Genomic DNA, 17,807 nt, shown 5'->3' on the forward strand with positions numbered 1-17,807 from the left:
TTCTTTGTGATGACGGTATGAGACCACAGATAAACCAGAGCAAACAGTCGCTTCGAAGGGCATCAATGGGCATCTGACGACGGTAGTTCAGCGTGGCTAGGGTCGTGGTGCAATCATCACCACAAGTCACGTTAGAATAGTAGCAAGACAAGGCTTTACAGGTCTGAAGGGAAATCGCCCAACTTGCGTTGGTGGGATGTAGAACATACATCAGAATCGCGGCAGATGATGAAAAGTCACTTCACCAAGCATCAACCTTCCAATCAGTTAGCGTTCACGATATGATACTGACACGGTCGGCTCGACAGTGGCCATTGCACATCAGAGCGCCGGTCGTGCTAGACTACACCGTGTCCTGGCTAGCGCCACTGTGCTGTCTTAGTCAGAGTTCATCCGATTGCAGTGCACGGATCACTGATTACCTCGAACAGGCTTGCACAGACAGCACCGGTCTCCTCCCCGGAGACATCTTCAAGTCGCCACGGTTCTGCACATTACGTCTACAGAGACGTCAATAACGATCACAACATGGTCGAGGGGTACATCTACTAGTACATCGGAATACTAGAGTCGACGGTAGCCGTAATCGGATCTACTATACTTATACGTAAGTAAGGTATCTCCACGAATGCGATTAATCGTCCCTACTTCGTATGTTTCGGAGGCTAGATATATTACAGCTAACAGGCAACAGATTTTTCGACCGAGGCGGTATGTTCACCGTCGAGAGGGCTTCTCTTGTGGTAAATGAGACCCACCTCGAGAGTAATAGAGGACGCGGAGAAGGAAAACCTGTAGGACCACCGTGTAAAGGAGCTTCGAAAGGACTACGGCGAGCTCAAGGTCCAATCAGGGAGCGAGATACCAAACGTCGATCTCGCCGCACCAGATGACTTTAGTGTGTTGTCACAGAACTAGATGAAGGCCCACGCCTTCAGGTGTCTTAGGGACGACATCCACGCCGTTGATTTCGTCGCGGTCGGCTCAATGCCGAAAGAAGTCTCGGACTTCCTTTTGCCTGCTTACTTCGATGCAGAATCCAGATCTGCAAAAGTATTCCATGACTCCAATCCTGTCATTCCTGCTAACCGGGGGTGCATGTTCTTACTCATCATCCCATTGTCGCGCCAATTCTTGGCCAAGATTTCCTCTACAGCCACACTGACCACAGGATCCGAGCATCTCCGATTCTCAAGGGCTGTGGCAGCGTCGAGGGATTCTTGGACAACAGGTAGCCGTGGGCAAAGAAGCTTCGTCCGCAATCACATGGCATCAACGGCAGGTCTCAATTTTGGCGAGGGCTGAGATGAAGCCGGATGGCGGACATCAAGTACGCGAAAGATGAGGCAAACTTTCTAGAGTAGGGAGCGAAGGATCTTTAGTAGTAGTGGTGTCTTGAGATCCCACAATTCTTCTTCTACGATGATTGTAACCGCCATATCGGGGAACCTCCATGTGCTCGTAGGTACCTGGATCGCAAGGGCTACATTGAGAATGATGATGCGTTTGTTACATATACACTTTATCCCCTATAGAGTACAAATGCGGGACCCTGACCACCGAGCGCAGCGTTACCGGATGGCATCACATCAACGTTCTTCTTGTGATGGTTGTCGGCCCCGTAGCGCGGCACCGTGATGTGTTCGATCAAAGGCATGCCCCAGCCCTTGTTGACGGTCGCGTCGTCTCTCCAGAGAACCTAAGAATCCACGAATGTCAGCAAACTAGGTCGCCTGAGAGCCCTGGTCGATTTTGATGGCACGGATCTGAGGGTCCTCGTGTGCTGCCAAGGCCTCCTGCTCGATCATCGGTGCCACAAGACTCCGGACTGCCGATTCGGCGATGTGGGCGAATCGTTGAACGCAGAACTGGTATAGCGTAGGCTCGGCCGGGGACTGCTTGATCTCGAAGCCGTCCAGACAGCCGCGGTACATGCTACCAATCGTGCGCGTATTGATGATGTTTCGATCGATCCAGAACTGACGACGCTCCTCAAGTGCTAGATAGCCATACGGCCTCTCATATGGCGTGATTTGATTGAGGTCGTCGACGGCCGGAAGATCGAGGCCTGCGTAGCAGTTCCGGATGCGGTCTTGCTCAGATCGGAGGCGGGCGACCTTAGGAATAAGCAGAATGTTGAACTGAGCTGCGTCGAGATTTTTCGTAGACTCACCGAAGCGGAAGAGACACGTGCGGTCATCTCCCCTGCTGATGCGGGTGATATCTTCGTCGTAAACCCGGACAAGTCGCTTGTGAAGAGTTGTGACATGGTGGAGTAGATGTGCGGCTTCTTGGTCCTTCTGCAGGCGGTCTGCATTGCTCTCGTTGGGACGATGGGCTAGCTTCTTGGGACGAAGTCGGAGCAAGTTCCTCAGCCAGAGACAGTAAGTCTCGGTACTGACGATCGACTTAACGAAAACCAAGAACCATTTGCTACCGGAAGATAAGAAGCAACGGTCCTGGAGAGTCGTAGTGAATTTCTTAACCTCTCTTATGAGCAGCTCTTTCGCCACTTGAGTTGGCTGCTCGCCGAAGATGGTGATCACGTCGTCGGTAGTAACTTCTCCTTGCAAGAAGAAGATACGCTCTGGATGTGGTCAGTGGCATGATCGCACTCTGCGAATTCAGTAGAGCTCACTCAATGCAGACAGTGTGCCTTTGTCTCCCCACTTCTTCGGGTTCAGCGGCGGGACAGTGTTGTGACGCAGCTCACCTGTTTTCTCAGTGCATGGTACGACCGGCAGCTCTCTGTAACCGTCTTGTACTTGGGTGAGGAGCATAGGTCCGGGGATAAGAGTCGGCAAGCAGCGTTGTTGGCCGCCTGGAAAGGCCGGGTCGTCTCCGAGGCCATCGAAGCCGTTGGCGAAGGGGTCGAACTCCATCTTGCTGGCGGAGAGGTGGTCGCCAATTCGAATTGAACCCCCAAATGAGGTTTGCGTAAGTAGGTAAGCGCCTCGCAACGGTGGTGGGGCGGTTGGCGGAAGGTTCTGAGGAGGTTTGCGTAGGGCGGTTGTAGAAGTGAGAAAGGCGTAGTATTGGAAGAGTATTTGAACCCCAAATGAGGTCAAGGAAGGGTGACGTGGTGCTGTGATGTGGGTGATGATGTACGAAAGACGAAGCAAGAATGAGCGCGAAAGTGCGATATAAGAACAAATTCCAATCCGTAGATGCGAGTGCCTCAGAACAGCATCCGCACGTGCCAAAAAGTGCCCCTGGTGTTGCGATCGCATTTCACTTGCATTCACAAGTGAAGGTCCACTCGGCTGGCGGCGATCTGAAGAGCACAGGTAGCAGTAGTGAAGGGGTAATGAGAGCGGGCAGGTACAAACAGTGATGCAGCTCTATGGCAAGCTCGACGACCTACAAATACAGTCTTCATGACATATCTGCCGGATGATGACTTCAATGCTATCTTCGCGAAGTCGCACGAGACAGAGGGGTCATGTTGCCGAGTCGGCTCCGAGCACTCCCTCATCCTCCCGCGGACGTACGGGCAATGGCCACGGCGACCTTCCGAGGCATGCTTGACTACTTCGTACATCTGAACATGTCTTCTGCCATGTCCCTGATGTGCCGGTCAGCATGCAGGACGGCCTTTAGACCACGACTCGGCTCACACCGGAAAGTAGTTCAACGCCGGACATTGTATCGGGGAAACTCAGCATATCTCTCTCATCGACCATATCGAGTCCCAGGCATGACAGTCGAGAGCTTCCCAGCATGTTTCGTGAGAGGCGGCACATCGAATCGTCTTCTGATCCACAGACGAGATCTACCGAAAAGGACCGAAGAATGGCAGCCCATCCTCGCTTCAGCCATGGGATCGCCTGATCAATATGGCAGACAGCTTGACGGCATGGGATCTGGAGTCTCCTCCACGAGCAAAGTCTGCATCGTGGAAAAGAGTAGTCGACCTGGTGCCGATCTCGACTACACTTTCGTACAAGTCGGCATCAAGGATGGCTCGCTCGACATGGCCGGCAACTGTGGCAACATGTCGTCTGCTGTGGCGCCGTTTGGGTTGAGTGACGGCCTGCTGCACAATATCTACGTAACGAGGGAAGGCGATGAGAGTGATCGCGACGTCAACGTCAGGTTCTTCAATACAAACACGAACAAGCTGATCGTCTCATCCTTCAACGTGCCCAAGGACGGCGTCTACGACCCCTTTGGTGACTACAGCATTGACGGCGTACCGGGTACTGGCTCGAGAATCACCATGTCATTTCGGGATCCTGCTGGAAGCAAGACTGGCAAAGCACTGCCTACTGGTAATCCCATAGATACCCTCGAACTTCCTGATGGCACCTCCATCGAAGCCAGTCTCACTGATGTCGCGAATCCCGGCGTCTTCGTTAGGGCTGCGGATATTGGCATACCTGGCGACATTAAGCCAGCTGCTCTCGAAGAGCAAGCCGATATCATGATACGCCTTGAGCAGATCCGCCGAGCTGGAGCGAAGATGATAGGTCTTGATCCAGACATACAGAGTATCCCGAAGATTATCATCGTCTCTGCGCCTGATGAAGCTGCGCAAGACGAGAGTACGCATATCATTTGCAGAGCTCGGTCAATGCAGCAGCCACACAAAGCTGTGCCTTTGACCTTGGCATTGAATCTTGGAGCGAGTGTGAGGATGCCTGGCACTATTCCCGCCATGACGGCTGTGAATACAGATGGTCTTCAGTCTGTTACAATCGCCCACGCCAGTGGTAGGCTTGAAGTCGGGAGTGTTCTCGAAGATGGCAACATCAAGAGCGCGTTGCTTCATCGGACTGCTAGGATATTGATGAAAGGAGACGTCTTCTATACTGCCAAGTCTGAAGAACTGTAGCTCAGGATGACAATCAGCACGATACGAGTGATCCCGACGTTCGAAAGTATCGAGAAGAGATCTGACAAACACTTGACGAATGGTGGGAGCTTGTTATCTTCAACCTGGAATGTCAAAAAGCCTAACCAGAATTTCTCAGCTATTGCAAAAGCTTACGGCAGACTGTGCTCATAAAGACTGCATCACTTATCCTCCACGCCATCATCAGCCTCCGCGGACACACTTCGAGCACAACAGAAACTCGCGACACCATGCCGGACAGCAACGACCACGTCCTCCGGGACATCTTACGCCTGATACAATACTTGCAACCCAGCGACCGGGTGTCTGAGAGCGGAGTTCTGTACGACGGTCTGTTCGAGGAAATTGCAGATGAAAGCGTTGATATCGCCAAAGACCTATCGCCTCCCGCCGACATGGCAGATGTCGTCGGCACTTCTACAGACTGGGTGGCTGTCGGCGTGTGTTTACGTTCGTGGGCCACAATCTATGCGGAAAGACACTACTAACGACATACCTTAGTGCTCGCAACTCCGGTGGTCTGGAGAGCCGGCAAGCACGTCTGCGATGTTGTGAGCAGGTACTGGCCGTCCCGTACGGCTTCTGCTGGTCAAGCTGATTAGGGTCTTACTGAACCGCAAGCTCATCAGGCCCAGCAACTGTTCGCCGTAACAGAAGAGCGACTAGCTGACCAGTCACCCGCTACATCGAATCATCGCCAGAACTACGACTACAGGCCTCCAACGGTGTCAGATGCGGATTCTGAAACATCTGACGACACCATCGGTTCTGGAGAGACTGTGACCATCGCCATCTCCGATGATGAGGACGACGCTCTGGAGTCCATGGACTTGATCCATGATGACGATGAGATACGTGATCATGAGTGGTAGGACACACGATGGACAGCCGAGCTTGAGTGTCGACCGAGAGTCGACGTCTGAATAAGCGCAATCGCAGCGTTGGTCACCAAGCGATGAGGGTGGGTCGAGCAATTGGTTGTTGGTTTGTCCTCAGCTGGTCAGCAATCATCGTCGGGCTTGGCACGTCTGATATTTATCTACACGGTGAAGATTAGAGATGAGAGTGATTGGGAGGTTGACACGAGGCTTTTCCACATCAACAAGATTGAGCTAATCTTCTGGTCATTGGAGCGTACCATCATTCACTTTCGTCGAAAGGAGAGACTACACAGCTGCTACGTCTGCCTGCTACGACCACCACCCGCGAGCCCTCACGACATGTTGGTAGGCCCCTGCCCAACGCAAGCTACGCATCGACCTACAGAGAAGCCCACGAGGCTTTGCCAGCCAGAATAACGAGATCGTGGCGGTTAGACTGGTCAGCAGTTGTCGGACAGCTCAACGAGCGCTGTTAGTTGCTACCACAGACGAGTCACGCGCCATCGAAGGGAGAGAGAACTACCCATCAGCAGTCTATCATATAGTGTGGTCAAAGATCATGGGAAGCGGTCCCCGGAAACCAAACTCTCTGCAACTCTTCACAATTCCATTCACCAACCCACCTAAACACAGCAATCCTCGACATGCTCTTCTCCACTATCACCGGGCTATTCTTGGCCGCCGCTTCCATGGCCCATGGAGCACCACTCGCGGTAACAGATCCCGTCGATCCCTACAGCACCGAGGCCATACTCTTGTTCTCCGACTGCCATTTCAAAGCATGCCTTGAGGCCCTTGCCCCAGCTATTGGTATCTGTGCGGCCGCTCTCGCCCAGGGAGAATTTGGTATTCATTACTCGTTCTCTTCCAAAGTTGCTCGAATGCTGACGAAGCTTGAACTCCTAGACTTCATCAATGATGCCGCCTGCTTTGCTTCCGCTGCCGAGAAGATCTACTCCAAGGTTTGTTGCCCTTGCCGCTTGCGACTTGTCTCAAGAGAAACGAATTGCTAATCATGGTTACCATAGCCTGTATCCTGCGATCACTGCTACTGAGTGGCGAGGCTAGTGTTCACGTAGCTATTGGTCGATTTTGAAGGTCGCGAGTTTGGGAGCGGTACCTCCATCTTTCACTATCACTTCAGGGGAAACTCTAACACCTTTAACAATCAATCAGTCTGCTTTGCTTTGCTGTACAGAGATCCAACGAGTGATATTCCTCCATCAAGTCCTTCCAAGCTCCAAATCATATGGTCCTGAGCTGACGGGTGTTTCACGATGTTTGAGGCATGTCCTCACTACCATTCAAAGTCTGCAGAAGTCCTCAAATATTCACTAGTTCTGCTGGAGATAAGTCTGTACACTTTCTCGCACATTTCCTCTCTCCTACAGTTCTAACAACCACTACAATACAGACCACATCAGCGACCACAACCACCAAAGTTAGCCAGCAACGCATAACACCGGTCAGCCACCACAGATTATCCATCCCACTTCGACACACAACTCGACCACCATCCAAAGCTCAAGATGTCTATCCTCTCGACATTTCAAGCTCTCCATGAAGGCATGCCTTTTACCATAGCGCTTGTGATCCTTCTCACCTGCCTCCTTCAGCACAGTGACCTTCCAATCAAACTAAGATGGGTCGATCCCGGTGTTCCTCACAGAAGGAGAAACGGAGGTCTCGACTGGCGTGCAATCTGTTTGACCATTCTGGACAGAGTGTGCCGAGAAGTCGGACCTGCGGTTGCTGATGAGGTCGAGGCCAAAGAAGACGAAGATGCCGGATATGATGCTGATGTTGAAGATGCCGTTGAAGACGATCCTGACGACAGCGAGGATCAAGAAGACTATTCCACGTGTGTGGAGTGCAAGCCCATCTCCGCCTCCTCTCCGGACGAGGAGGACAAAGCGAATAGCCGCGTGAACCCCGACTTGGCCAATCTGACCCAGCTCAAGCACACCTACGACACATACATCAAGACCGTACAAACGGAACTTGATGAAGCTAGGCTGAAACATAACTTCAGAATGGCGCAACTCGGAATCGACCCCTGCTCCCTCTCTATCTCCCTCGATGAAGACGAAGGCGAAGACGTAACTTTCGAAGTCGAGGACATTGTCCACAACGACCCCGATACTATCTCCAAGAACCTCACGTCCATCATGACAGAGAAACGGGACGATGCCTCCTATGCTATCGCGAGGATGCGAGAAAGGGAAAGGCGGGCAGGGATCTTGGCGAGGCTCGACCGTCGGGCCAGGAGGAGTTTGTTGGGACGTTCGATACGGTGAAGGAATTTGAAGGATGCCCAGCGAGCGCGACGGCGTCTAGCGTAGGGTCTGACTTCGAGATTGTGGATCTTGACGACGACGACGACGATGGTGATGATGATGATGATGATGATGATGATGATGATGATGATGATGATGATGATGATGATGATGATGATGATGATGATGATGATGATGATGATGATGAGCTGTGTCTGTTTTAGCTGACAAGAGGAATCTAGACAACAGAACAAAGGTTGTCGACCCGCACCATAGAGCTTGACACAGTACGTGAGTTCCTCCGAAATATCCATATGGCTTTACGATTTCCTCTCGTGGCCGACAATATCTAGGGCCATAAAGAGAAATAGCAAGACAAGTATTCACAAACTTCACGTGAACGCTTGGCGTAACTCAGCACAGCGACATGTTGGCCCCACACTCACTACAAGTACAAGGAAAGGCACCAAATCCAGAATCGATGTACCTATAACGCCCGATGTATGGTTTAGCGGCGGGCCGTACAACGACTAGCCGATCACACAAAAACCCCGTCTTCAAGCAGAACGATGGCATGCATTTCCTTCTCGCGATGGCATCTCGCGCCCGCCCCAGTGACTCTAAGGTGCAGAGTGAATATAACATCGGGAGACCGTAGTCCAGGCGCGTCGCATGAGGTGTCGTCGACACGCAAAGCAAATCTCATCCAAGCGCGAGCCTTGTGCCGCTGCTCATGACATGTCTGCACAAGGGCGAACGCGATCAAGACAAAGTCTGATCGTTCATGGCGGTCAGTCTTCTCTTCAGAGCTCTGACTTAGCTACAGATCCGCGGTATGAACAGTCCAAGAACGACCTCGCGCTGTCGGAATCGCAAGGCTTGCGCCATCGCTTCGGAACAATGACTTCCTGATGTTCGTAATCTTCGCACTCTTGCTGTCGTCCACTACCAACGAGACATCACTTGCTGCGCTACACTATCATACTATCAGGCTACGAAGCAGTACATGGATACAGGGCGGGCGCGCGAGGTGTGGATGAAATTTGGATGCAACAGAGGCGAGGATGCATTCTAAGACGGTCCAAGGATTCGTCGATGAAGCTCAACAACTGTGAAAGGCTTGATGCACAGCGCCATTCCGGTCGTGCTGATCTATCGAGACTGCACTCAGATGCTGCCGCAAAGACCCCAGTCGTCCATCGGGGACTCAGCACATCAGCACATCAGCACACCAACTCCAAGCCAAAGCTCAACCATCATGGTTAAGCGTAGCGACCGAGCGCTAGCCACACCGGAGTACAAGCTTGCGAGTACGTAGGTGAGGCGTCAGCGAGGGAGTGAAGCTCTATACCAGCCGTCAACTAGCCTTGGCGCCCGCTCTAATTGGTCAACTTTCAAGCTTTAGGGTCACGTGACCTACCGCACTGTGCCTGTTGGCGAACTCGCAAACATATACTCGTCGCTAACGCCTATGTCGTCGTATAATAAGCACTGTACGTCGGGTAGCGGTAGCGTGGATCGCACGCTACTTTGTAGTCTAGAAGGGTTGGTAGAGAGCTCCACTCCGCTACGCTTACCTTTGGAGGTTCACAACCGCCAACAGCACATTTTTTGCCATCCTCATCCTCGAACTCAAGCCAAGCCCATAACTCCAGCAGACATCTACACCATAACTCCCTCATCTCCCCCTCCTCCCCCTCCTCGCCTACCTCATCCCCCTCCACCCCCTCCAACACCGTCGCACTAATCGCCACACCCCCCATCACAACCCCAACCCCAACCCCAACCACGACTAGCATAACAGGAACCATATACCACCTCTAATCAAGACCCGTCACAAGGCCGAACAGAAAGGCAAGGAGAGCGGGGTGTGACGAAGTAGGTTGGGCGGTGGTGGAGGGCCTTTTTTGCGGCGGTGGGAGCGGGGTTGGTGGTGGTGTTGCGGGTATGGGAGGAAGATTTGATCCTGTCCCGTCCTGTCCTGTCTTTGTACTAGTACTAGTCCTACATAGGGCAAGGGCAGTGAGAGATATTGCTTCGAGGGATGACACGTTGACTCAAGATTCTCAGGCAACGAGATATCTGCAGGAAACCTGACCTTACACGTACGTACGTGTTCAGGTGCCGATAGATAACCGTTATAATTCCTCATCCCCTCCATCTATACCATCGCAGCATAGCTTTACAGACCCCAAAAAATCCGAGTGGCGAGAAATCGTGTGTGTGGAAGTTCTATACATACTACCAGCATGTGCTCAGACAGATAGTCATCGACATCCCTGGAAGCCGTTGTTTCGAAGCAACCATGTGTCCTCAAAAAGCCTGAGTCACAGAAGCTCGCTCGTCCTTTCTTGACACGTCGCATGTCAGTGAGCGTACTGGTATGGTTACCGGTAAATTTTGAGCCTCACCAACAAATAACCAACTGAATATTGGGCTCACCATTAGCATACCAGTGGTTACCTCCTTCCTAAATAGGAAGGTAGATGTAGTTTACAAGGTGTTGTTGCTATTGCTCGGTCCTGCCTATACCTCTTCATTCACCTTACTCTCTAATACCTCCTACTATTACTGAATCGTCCGCTTATTAAAGTTAGTATTATAGTCCGTAACTATCGTCTCCTTACTATCTATATCTTCGCCTTTACCTAGAGGTCCGTACTAGTTACGGAGGCAACTACAGGCCTCTATAACGAGGTCTCCGAGCTATAATCTTCGATAGTATATTATATTACGGCTAGCACTAAAGCTACGCTCTAGAGTATCGCTTATAAGCGGTAGTGCTAGTATATTGAAGGCAAATCGTACTAGCTTAGGCTCTATATCTCGGCGTACGTACTAGTATCTAAGCACGTCGTATAGGGCTATCTTCTAGTCCTTAATCTCCTTTAGTGACTTACCGGCGTATAAATCAGGCTTATAAGCTTATAATAGGTGGCGCTCGAATAAGTTAACCCTTAGTATTAGTATAAATAAGTCCGTAATCTTACGGCGCTTAAACTTCGATAGATTAGCTCGAAGATCGTCCTCGCTATCGGCCTTAATAATAGGCTATATTTGAGTCTCTATAGCTTACGATTACGATTATGTTACGGTCTGAAAGGTGGGAGAAGCTCATTTGTCAGACAAGCGAAGAACGAGGGGAGATCACTAGGCAGCCAGTGTATTGGAGTCACTTGGGTCACTCGTGAACGAGGTGACTCAGGGTCACTCGTGAACGAGGTGACTCAGGGTCACTTAGGTCACTCGTGAGCGAGGTGACCGCGCCAAGACATAGTACTATATAGACGACGCTCCTTTGCAAGTAGATAGGAGCCTCGTGCTCAACTCATTTTAAAGTATACACCATATACTGTTTGGGACCACTACCTTCTCAACGAGTCAGAGACATCACTGCAAAGATCCAAGCCCGGTTGGGATAACGTACAGCGGTTCCTAACAACTTTGAGCACCACCACCAGGGCCCTTTGCATATGTCTGGGAGAGACGCTACCCGGAGTCCGTCAAGACAAGGAACGCCACAGTCAACTGGCATTACGGAACGAATGAGCGAAATGTCGATTACAGGAAGCAGCAAGAACAACAACGCTCCTATGAGTATGCTGAACTCACAGGACCACCACCGTGCACCTAAGGTGTCTACGCCGGAGACGTTCGACGGGACCAAGGACAAACTGGAGGCTTTTCAACTGCAGGTTCAGTTGTACCTTCACTTCAACGCACACCAGTTTCAAGGCGAGGCCAGCAAGGTCTTGTACGCCGCATCCTTCCTACGAGGAAAAGCAGCTAGAGGATTCCGACCATACCTCAAGGACTGGCTCCACAACCAGGGTGAGGGGGGGACACCGAAGACGGAAACTCGAAAAATTTTCCACGACTACGACGAGTTTGAGACGAAACTCGATGATCTATACGGGATACCGAATGAGGAGGTATACGCCGACCGACATATCCGACAACTTCGACAGACCACTTCTGTAGCGCTGTACGCCTCAGAATTCCAAGGATATGCCGCCGACCTAGAATGGAACGACGCAGCATTGCGATCGCAGTTCTACCTCGGGCTGAAGGACAACGTTAAAGCCGAACTATCCCGAAACGCCAGCGTTGTGACGCTAGGGGCGATGATCAAGGCAGCAAAGGAGATCGACGAAAGGCTCCAGGATTTGAGGTACGACCGACACGTACAGCCTGGATACCAGAGAACCGCCGCGAGCGGAAGAGGGGGCTTCAAGGCCAGAAGTCAGGACCCTAGTTACGGAGACCCAATGGAATTGGACGTAACGGATCGTAGGACAGGAAGGGGGCTGAAGAGCAAAGGTTCCACCTGCTACGTATATGGCGAGCAAGGCCACTTTGCAAAAAACTGCAAGAAGAAGAATATGGTTAGCCGCGAGTTCAACGCAATGATTCGCGAAGAGAAGACATACCAGGAATGCGAGAACTTCTTCTCGAAATCTGCTTAGCAGAAACGACCTGACGACAAGGCATCAAACAGCGGCTTCTTGATTTGATGACCTAAGGACTAGAAGTCAACACAACGACACGGATAAACGACTACTGGAACACGACTTACGAAGGCGCCTCGGGAGGAGGATCAGAACAAAAACCAGACCAGGAGAAAGGGGACGCTACACCGACGCTTTGGAGGCTCTTCTCCAGCTCGGATGCGGACAGGTGGACGACCCGAGTATCGTCTCCCTCGGCGGCGAGCTCACGATCCAAGCAACGGAGTTTTTCTTCTTCACGGGCACGGTTCTGCTCGAGTACTTGGCGCTTCCTGGTGAGGATCGCCCGGACCTGCTCCAGTTGCTGTAGGAGCGATTCCTGTTGTTGCTCCGCCAGCTCGATTTCTCTTTTTATGGATGCTTCGGTCCGATCTATGGCGGCCCACGACGTACGGACACAGGCGCGACCTCTACGGACACACTCGGAACACCGCGAGTCGGAGCCAGGCATGACGAAACACAGACGCAACTTCGAACAACAGTTCTCGCAGGGGGACTCGGCCAGGTGATTCTGTCGCTCGATGCGGGAGGCACGAAGTTCGCGTTTCTGTGACGAGGAGGAAGACATTTTGGACAAGCTGAGGAATGAAAATGATGGGACATTCGCTTATATCATCATGACACGTGATCGTTGGGACACCGATCCTGGGGAGGGGGATGGTGTTACGGTCTGAAAGGTGGGAGAAGCTCATTTGTCAGACAAGCGAAGAACGAGGGGAGATCACTAGGCAGCCAGTGTATTGGAGTCACTTGGGTCACTCGTGAACGAGGTGACTCAGGGTCACTCGTGAACGAGGTGACTCAGGGTCACTTAGGTCACTCGTGAGCGAGGTGACCGCGCCAAGACATAGTACTATATAGACGACGCTCCTTTGCAAGTAGATAGGAGCCTCGTGCTCAACTCATTTTAAAGTATACACCATATACTGTTTGGGACCACTACCTTCTCAACGAGTCAGAGACATCACTGCAAAGATCCAAGCCCGGTTGGGATAACGTACAGCGGTTCCTAACAGATTATAACTACTTCTTCTTCCCCTTCCGCTTCTTTAGAGGTGTTATAGTATCCGTAGAGGTATTAATCTAGCTAGCGGGTTTATAGAACGTCTCCTAGATATCTATCGCCTATACTTTTATACTCTTAATCTAAGACTACTAATCTTTTGTACCGGCGCTCTAGAGGTCTTCAAACTACGCGTGTTTCTATATAGGGTTTAGCATTACTACGGCGTAGTAGATAGGTATATCGTCTACGGCTTAGAAGTACTTCTCGACCTTCCGCTACGAGGCTTCGTAGTATTTCGAGAGATAATCGAAGGAATCGTCTTTCTCGGTTTCCTACTTATACTCGGTATTATAGGCGTTAAGGGTATCAAGTATAAAGTAGAGAGTCGGATACTAGTCGAAGAGGTGTTTCTGCTCGCCCTAGGTATCTATAGTCGTAATCTCGAAGACCTATAGCGTATTATATAGCCTATCGATTTAATACTAGTTACTAGTCGAGGGCGCATTATTTTTAATAGTAGGATCGCCCCTGTTTTAGAAGTAGAAGGTGTTAATACGTTTCTTAATTATAATAGCACGTCTGATTATATAATAGAAGCTGTTCTAGCGCGTAGAGTTGTCTTGAGTAAGCTATAGGATAATAAGTTAGTAAAAGAGGTGAATAGGTAGGAGGATAACGATAACGGCTTTTATTCGGTATATTGACGGGAAGCTCCCGGGCTAATAGATAGGCTTAGATAAGCACTAGCGCCGTTACGTACGCTATCCTAGGCATCCCTTACTTACCTTAAGGTTATTAAATTCCTCTAACCCTTCACCTCCTACTACCTCTATAAACTCGTCTAACCTCTATATTAAAGCTCTTACTACTTTATTACATTATATAGCTTACTAATAGTACTATAAGTATACTAGAACGCCTCTACTACCGCGAATACGCCCTCCTCCGTCTTTAGTTCTAGCTCCTTTAGGTCCCGATTAGATAACTCTTCTAGTAGTAGCGACTTTACGTAGAGGCTAGTAATATAGCCAAAATATCGTAGGCGGCGGTCCTTACGGTAATAGACCTTTATCTACGGTTACATCCTCCTTATTAGCGTATTAACCGCTATGTCGTTATTACTAGTATTATCGGCTACGAAATACCCGATTTAGTATAAGATCGAGTACTCGGTAAACACCTCCTAAAGCGCGTCTATAATATTCGCGCTAGTATATTGTCAGGGCGAGAGCCTGGCCTGTGAGATGCAAGGGTGAAAGCGAGAATGCAGGTGCGAAGTGCAGATGCAAAAGGGTATGGTATGATTGCTACACAAAACAAAAGACGAAGAAAGCAAGAGAGGCCTGGGGAAGGCCAGATATTTATACGCGACCCTCGCGAGTGCGTGTCCCCGCATCAACAGGGCTAACCCGTGCGAAGCCGCGCTCAGCAGCTTTGCTCAAAACCTTATTCCAACCTGCCCTACGTTCCGAGTCTTCCACGTGCTTCTTCCAGGGTCCAGCGCAGTCGCGGGTGCTCGCGGGAGTGCCGTGAGTCACACAGTCACGAGCCGAAGTGAATCTGTCAAGGTTTGGTAGAGGGGTGAATTTGGAGGGCTGGGTCCCGTAGCGAATGTTGCGGGCATGTGATTCTTGGCGCTCACACACCAAGCTGGACTGTCACTTCTTGACGACTTCTGAGCACTCTGAGGCTCTTCTGTCCCCACCTTCTGTACACTCTGTGGGGAGACCATGACAGTAGCCCCCCCGAACAAAGCTGAGTTCCTACGAAGCCGTAGTAGTTCCACATATCGAGGATGTTCAGCTTCAGTACCAGGCCTAGGCCTGATGTCATGGTCGATACACCATTGGTAAGCCCCGTCGAAAAGCTCAGATTCGAAGAGCCTGCCGATGTTGACTTCTGGGCCGTCTGCGCGGGCGTGGTATTCTTCGATTGCTTGACGATTGAAGATGATATGTTGGATAGGTTCCCATGAGGTATCCCACTCAGGGCAACCTTGCCATTCGACTTCATACTTGATCGGCGGTAGTCCTTCAACGTCGTTGGGCTCTACGCGGATTCCCCGGATCTTGCGGACGGCATAGTCGTCAGAAGGTAGGTTAACAGGCTCGTCGACTTCTACTTCATCGGGAGGACCTGGCATGTCTTGGTTTTGGTTCGGGAATGGGTCCTCAGCCGACGGCCGAAGGCGTACGGGATGGAAGACGTCGTGGATCTTTATGTTCGCAGGAAGAGCTAGACGGTAGGCGTGTGAACTGATACGCTCGGTGATCTCAAAAGGACCTAGGTTCTTCCAGTTCAGCTTCTTGGAGGGGCGGTCTGTCTTGATGTTCTTGGAGTTGAGGTAGACCATATCGCCTACTTGGTAGTCGGGAGCTGGCTGGCGACGACGATTGGCTTGATCCTCGTAGATTGCTTGTGCGTACACCATCTCGTCGTGAACTTCTTCATGGATCTGTGAGAGCATAGTAGCGAACTCGTCTGCTGCTTGCTCGTTTGCGTCTTCGGTAGGCGGGAGAGGTTCTTCTGGTTCCATGCCTGTACGAGGGTGGTAACCTCTCGTAGTATAGAAGGGAGAGTAGCCAGTAGTCTCCGAGTCCCAGTTACGAGTAGCGAACTCCACCGCAGGGATATGCTGAGGCCAATCCTTCTGGTGGTAGTCGACGAAGCAACGAAGGACCTGCTCGAGGATAGCGTTCGTAATTTCGGTCTGGCCGTCGGTCTGTGGCTGAAAACTGGTCGAGAGGTTATGCTTGATGCCCAGGATAGCACACAGACGCTTCCAGAAGTGCGAGATGAACTGGGTGCCTCTGTCAGAGGTGATGCTATCCGGGAGGCCTTGAAAGCGCCAGACGAATTCGTAGAACAAGCGAGCAGTCTCCTTTGCGGTCATGCTCCAGCACGGGATCATGTACCGGTCCTTGGAGTGACGGTCCACGATCACTAGAAGGGCCTTTGCTTTCACGCCGCTGAAGGTCTTGCCGTGAGGAAGATCGGTGATAAAGTCCATAGTGATGTGCTTCCACGGACGATCAGGAGCCGGGAGAGGGTGCAAGAGACCGTGGGGACGGTGGCGGTTAGCTTTGGCTCTTCGGCAAGCAGCGCAGTTCAGCACGTAGCGGCGGACGTCCTTCCAGGAATGCGGCCACCAGTAATACCTAGCGAGGAGCTTGTGGGTCTTGGCTACGCCTGGGTGACCCCCAGAGGCGGAGTCGTGGATGATTTGAAGAATCTCAGCTCGGATATTAGAGCCTTCGGGCTGCGGTACGTAAAGCTTCTTACGGAAGTAGACGACACCTTCCTGGAGCTCGCACTCGGACAGCGAGAAGCCCGGGAATGTCCTCGCGCCAGATTCAAGGGCCTGAACTAACTCTTGGGCGTCTATGTCGGCATCGTACGCTGTTCGTACTCGTGCCATGATGCCTTCGGGCTGCTCCTCATTATCAAACCCCTCAAAGTCTGATTCGGATGAGCCGTCGGTCGTTACTGAGCCCTCTTCATCGTCGTTCAAGTCCTCAGCGTCCGAGGCGTATTCTTCAGGCTCGGATTCATCGTCACTCTCGTCAAGGTAGGCAGGAGCGAGCACGAGAGTAGCAAAGGAAGCGGCGAGCGTAGGCTGGCCATTCGATAGGTACTCTCGAAGCTCGGAAGAGAGGTTGTGCTCTTTGATGACTTGTTGCCCTGCGATTTGCCGGCCCCCTCTTCGATCAACTGGAGAGTCACCAGGGCGGCGGGTAAGGGCGTCGGCCATCGAGTTGGCCTTGCCGGGCGTGTACGAGATCACGAAGTTGAACCGGGAGAGGAATTCGCTCCAGCGGGCCTGGCGACGATTGAGCAGCTTGCTCTTCATAAAGTAGACGAGGTTCTTATGGTCGGAGCTTACTTGGACGGGCATAGCAGAGCCTTCGAGCTCGGGGCGCCACTCTTCGAAAGCTTTGACGATGGCGAGAAGCTCCTTGTCGTAGATCTCGTAGTTACACTCCGTGGCGGTCATCTTCTTGGAGAGGAAGGCGACAGGTAACCAGGGGGATTCAGGCGAGCGGCGTTGTAGCAGGACACCGCCCACCACGCCGTCGGATGCGTCGGTCTCTACACGGGTCTCCAGTTCGAAATCGAAGTGCCGTAGAAGCGGGTTCTCAACAAACTTCGCTTTGAGCAAGTCAAAAGCCTCCTGGCATTCGTCGGTCCAGGCGAACTTCTCACCCTTGCGCGTGAGCTTCGTCAAAGGGCGTACCACGCCCGAAAATGCGTGGATGAAGCGGCGGTAGAAGTTGGCAAAGC

At 51.6% G+C, this 17,807-nt stretch overlaps 6 protein-coding genes across 6 annotated transcripts; 4 read left to right on the forward strand and 2 right to left on the reverse strand.

Moving 5' to 3' along the window:
• Positions 1-1,724: 1,724 nt before the first annotated feature.
• On the reverse strand, positions 1,725-2,882 carry CLAFUR5_08798 (uncharacterized protein; the record flags this gene model as incomplete). Its single annotated transcript, XM_047907946.1, has 2 exons — positions 1,725-2,587; positions 2,639-2,882. The coding sequence occupies 2 exons, from the start codon at positions 2,880-2,882 to the stop codon at positions 1,725-1,727; spliced, it is 1,107 nt and encodes a 368-aa protein (XP_047766280.1).
• Positions 2,883-3,496: 614 nt separating this feature from the next.
• On the forward strand, positions 3,497-4,834 carry CLAFUR5_08799 (Putative isomerase; the record flags this gene model as incomplete). The annotated part of the gene is made up of 1 exon (XM_047907947.1): positions 3,497-4,834. The coding sequence occupies one exon, from the start codon at positions 3,497-3,499 to the stop codon at positions 4,832-4,834; it is 1,338 nt and encodes a 445-aa protein (XP_047766281.1).
• A 251-nt stretch (positions 4,835-5,085) lies between these two features.
• Positions 5,086-5,727, forward strand: CLAFUR5_08800 (uncharacterized protein; the record flags this gene model as incomplete). The annotated part of the gene is made up of 3 exons (XM_047907948.1): positions 5,086-5,305; positions 5,357-5,406; positions 5,458-5,727. The coding sequence occupies 3 exons, from the start codon at positions 5,086-5,088 to the stop codon at positions 5,725-5,727; spliced, it is 540 nt and encodes a 179-aa protein (XP_047766645.1).
• Positions 5,728-6,380: 653 nt separating this feature from the next.
• On the forward strand, positions 6,381-6,791 carry CLAFUR5_08801 (uncharacterized protein; the record flags this gene model as incomplete). Its single annotated transcript, XM_047907949.1, has 3 exons — positions 6,381-6,582; positions 6,643-6,698; positions 6,765-6,791. The coding sequence occupies 3 exons, from the start codon at positions 6,381-6,383 to the stop codon at positions 6,789-6,791; spliced, it is 285 nt and encodes a 94-aa protein (XP_047766714.1).
• A 474-nt stretch (positions 6,792-7,265) lies between these two features.
• On the forward strand, positions 7,266-8,033 carry CLAFUR5_08802 (uncharacterized protein; the record flags this gene model as incomplete). The annotated part of the gene is made up of 1 exon (XM_047907950.1): positions 7,266-8,033. The coding sequence occupies one exon, from the start codon at positions 7,266-7,268 to the stop codon at positions 8,031-8,033; it is 768 nt and encodes a 255-aa protein (XP_047766143.1).
• Positions 8,034-9,832: 1,799 nt separating this feature from the next.
• CLAFUR5_08803 (uncharacterized protein) lies at positions 9,833-10,173 on the reverse strand (the record flags this gene model as incomplete). The annotated part of the gene is made up of 2 exons (XM_047907951.1): positions 9,833-9,993; positions 10,122-10,173. The coding sequence occupies 2 exons, from the start codon at positions 10,171-10,173 to the stop codon at positions 9,833-9,835; spliced, it is 213 nt and encodes a 70-aa protein (XP_047766641.1).
• Between the last annotated feature and the right edge of the window lie 7,634 nt (positions 10,174-17,807).

Source organism: Fulvia fulva, chromosome 9 (assembly GCF_020509005.1).
Source record: "Fulvia fulva chromosome 9, complete sequence".
NCBI lineage: Eukaryota > Fungi > Ascomycota > Dothideomycetes > Mycosphaerellales > Mycosphaerellaceae > Fulvia > Fulvia fulva.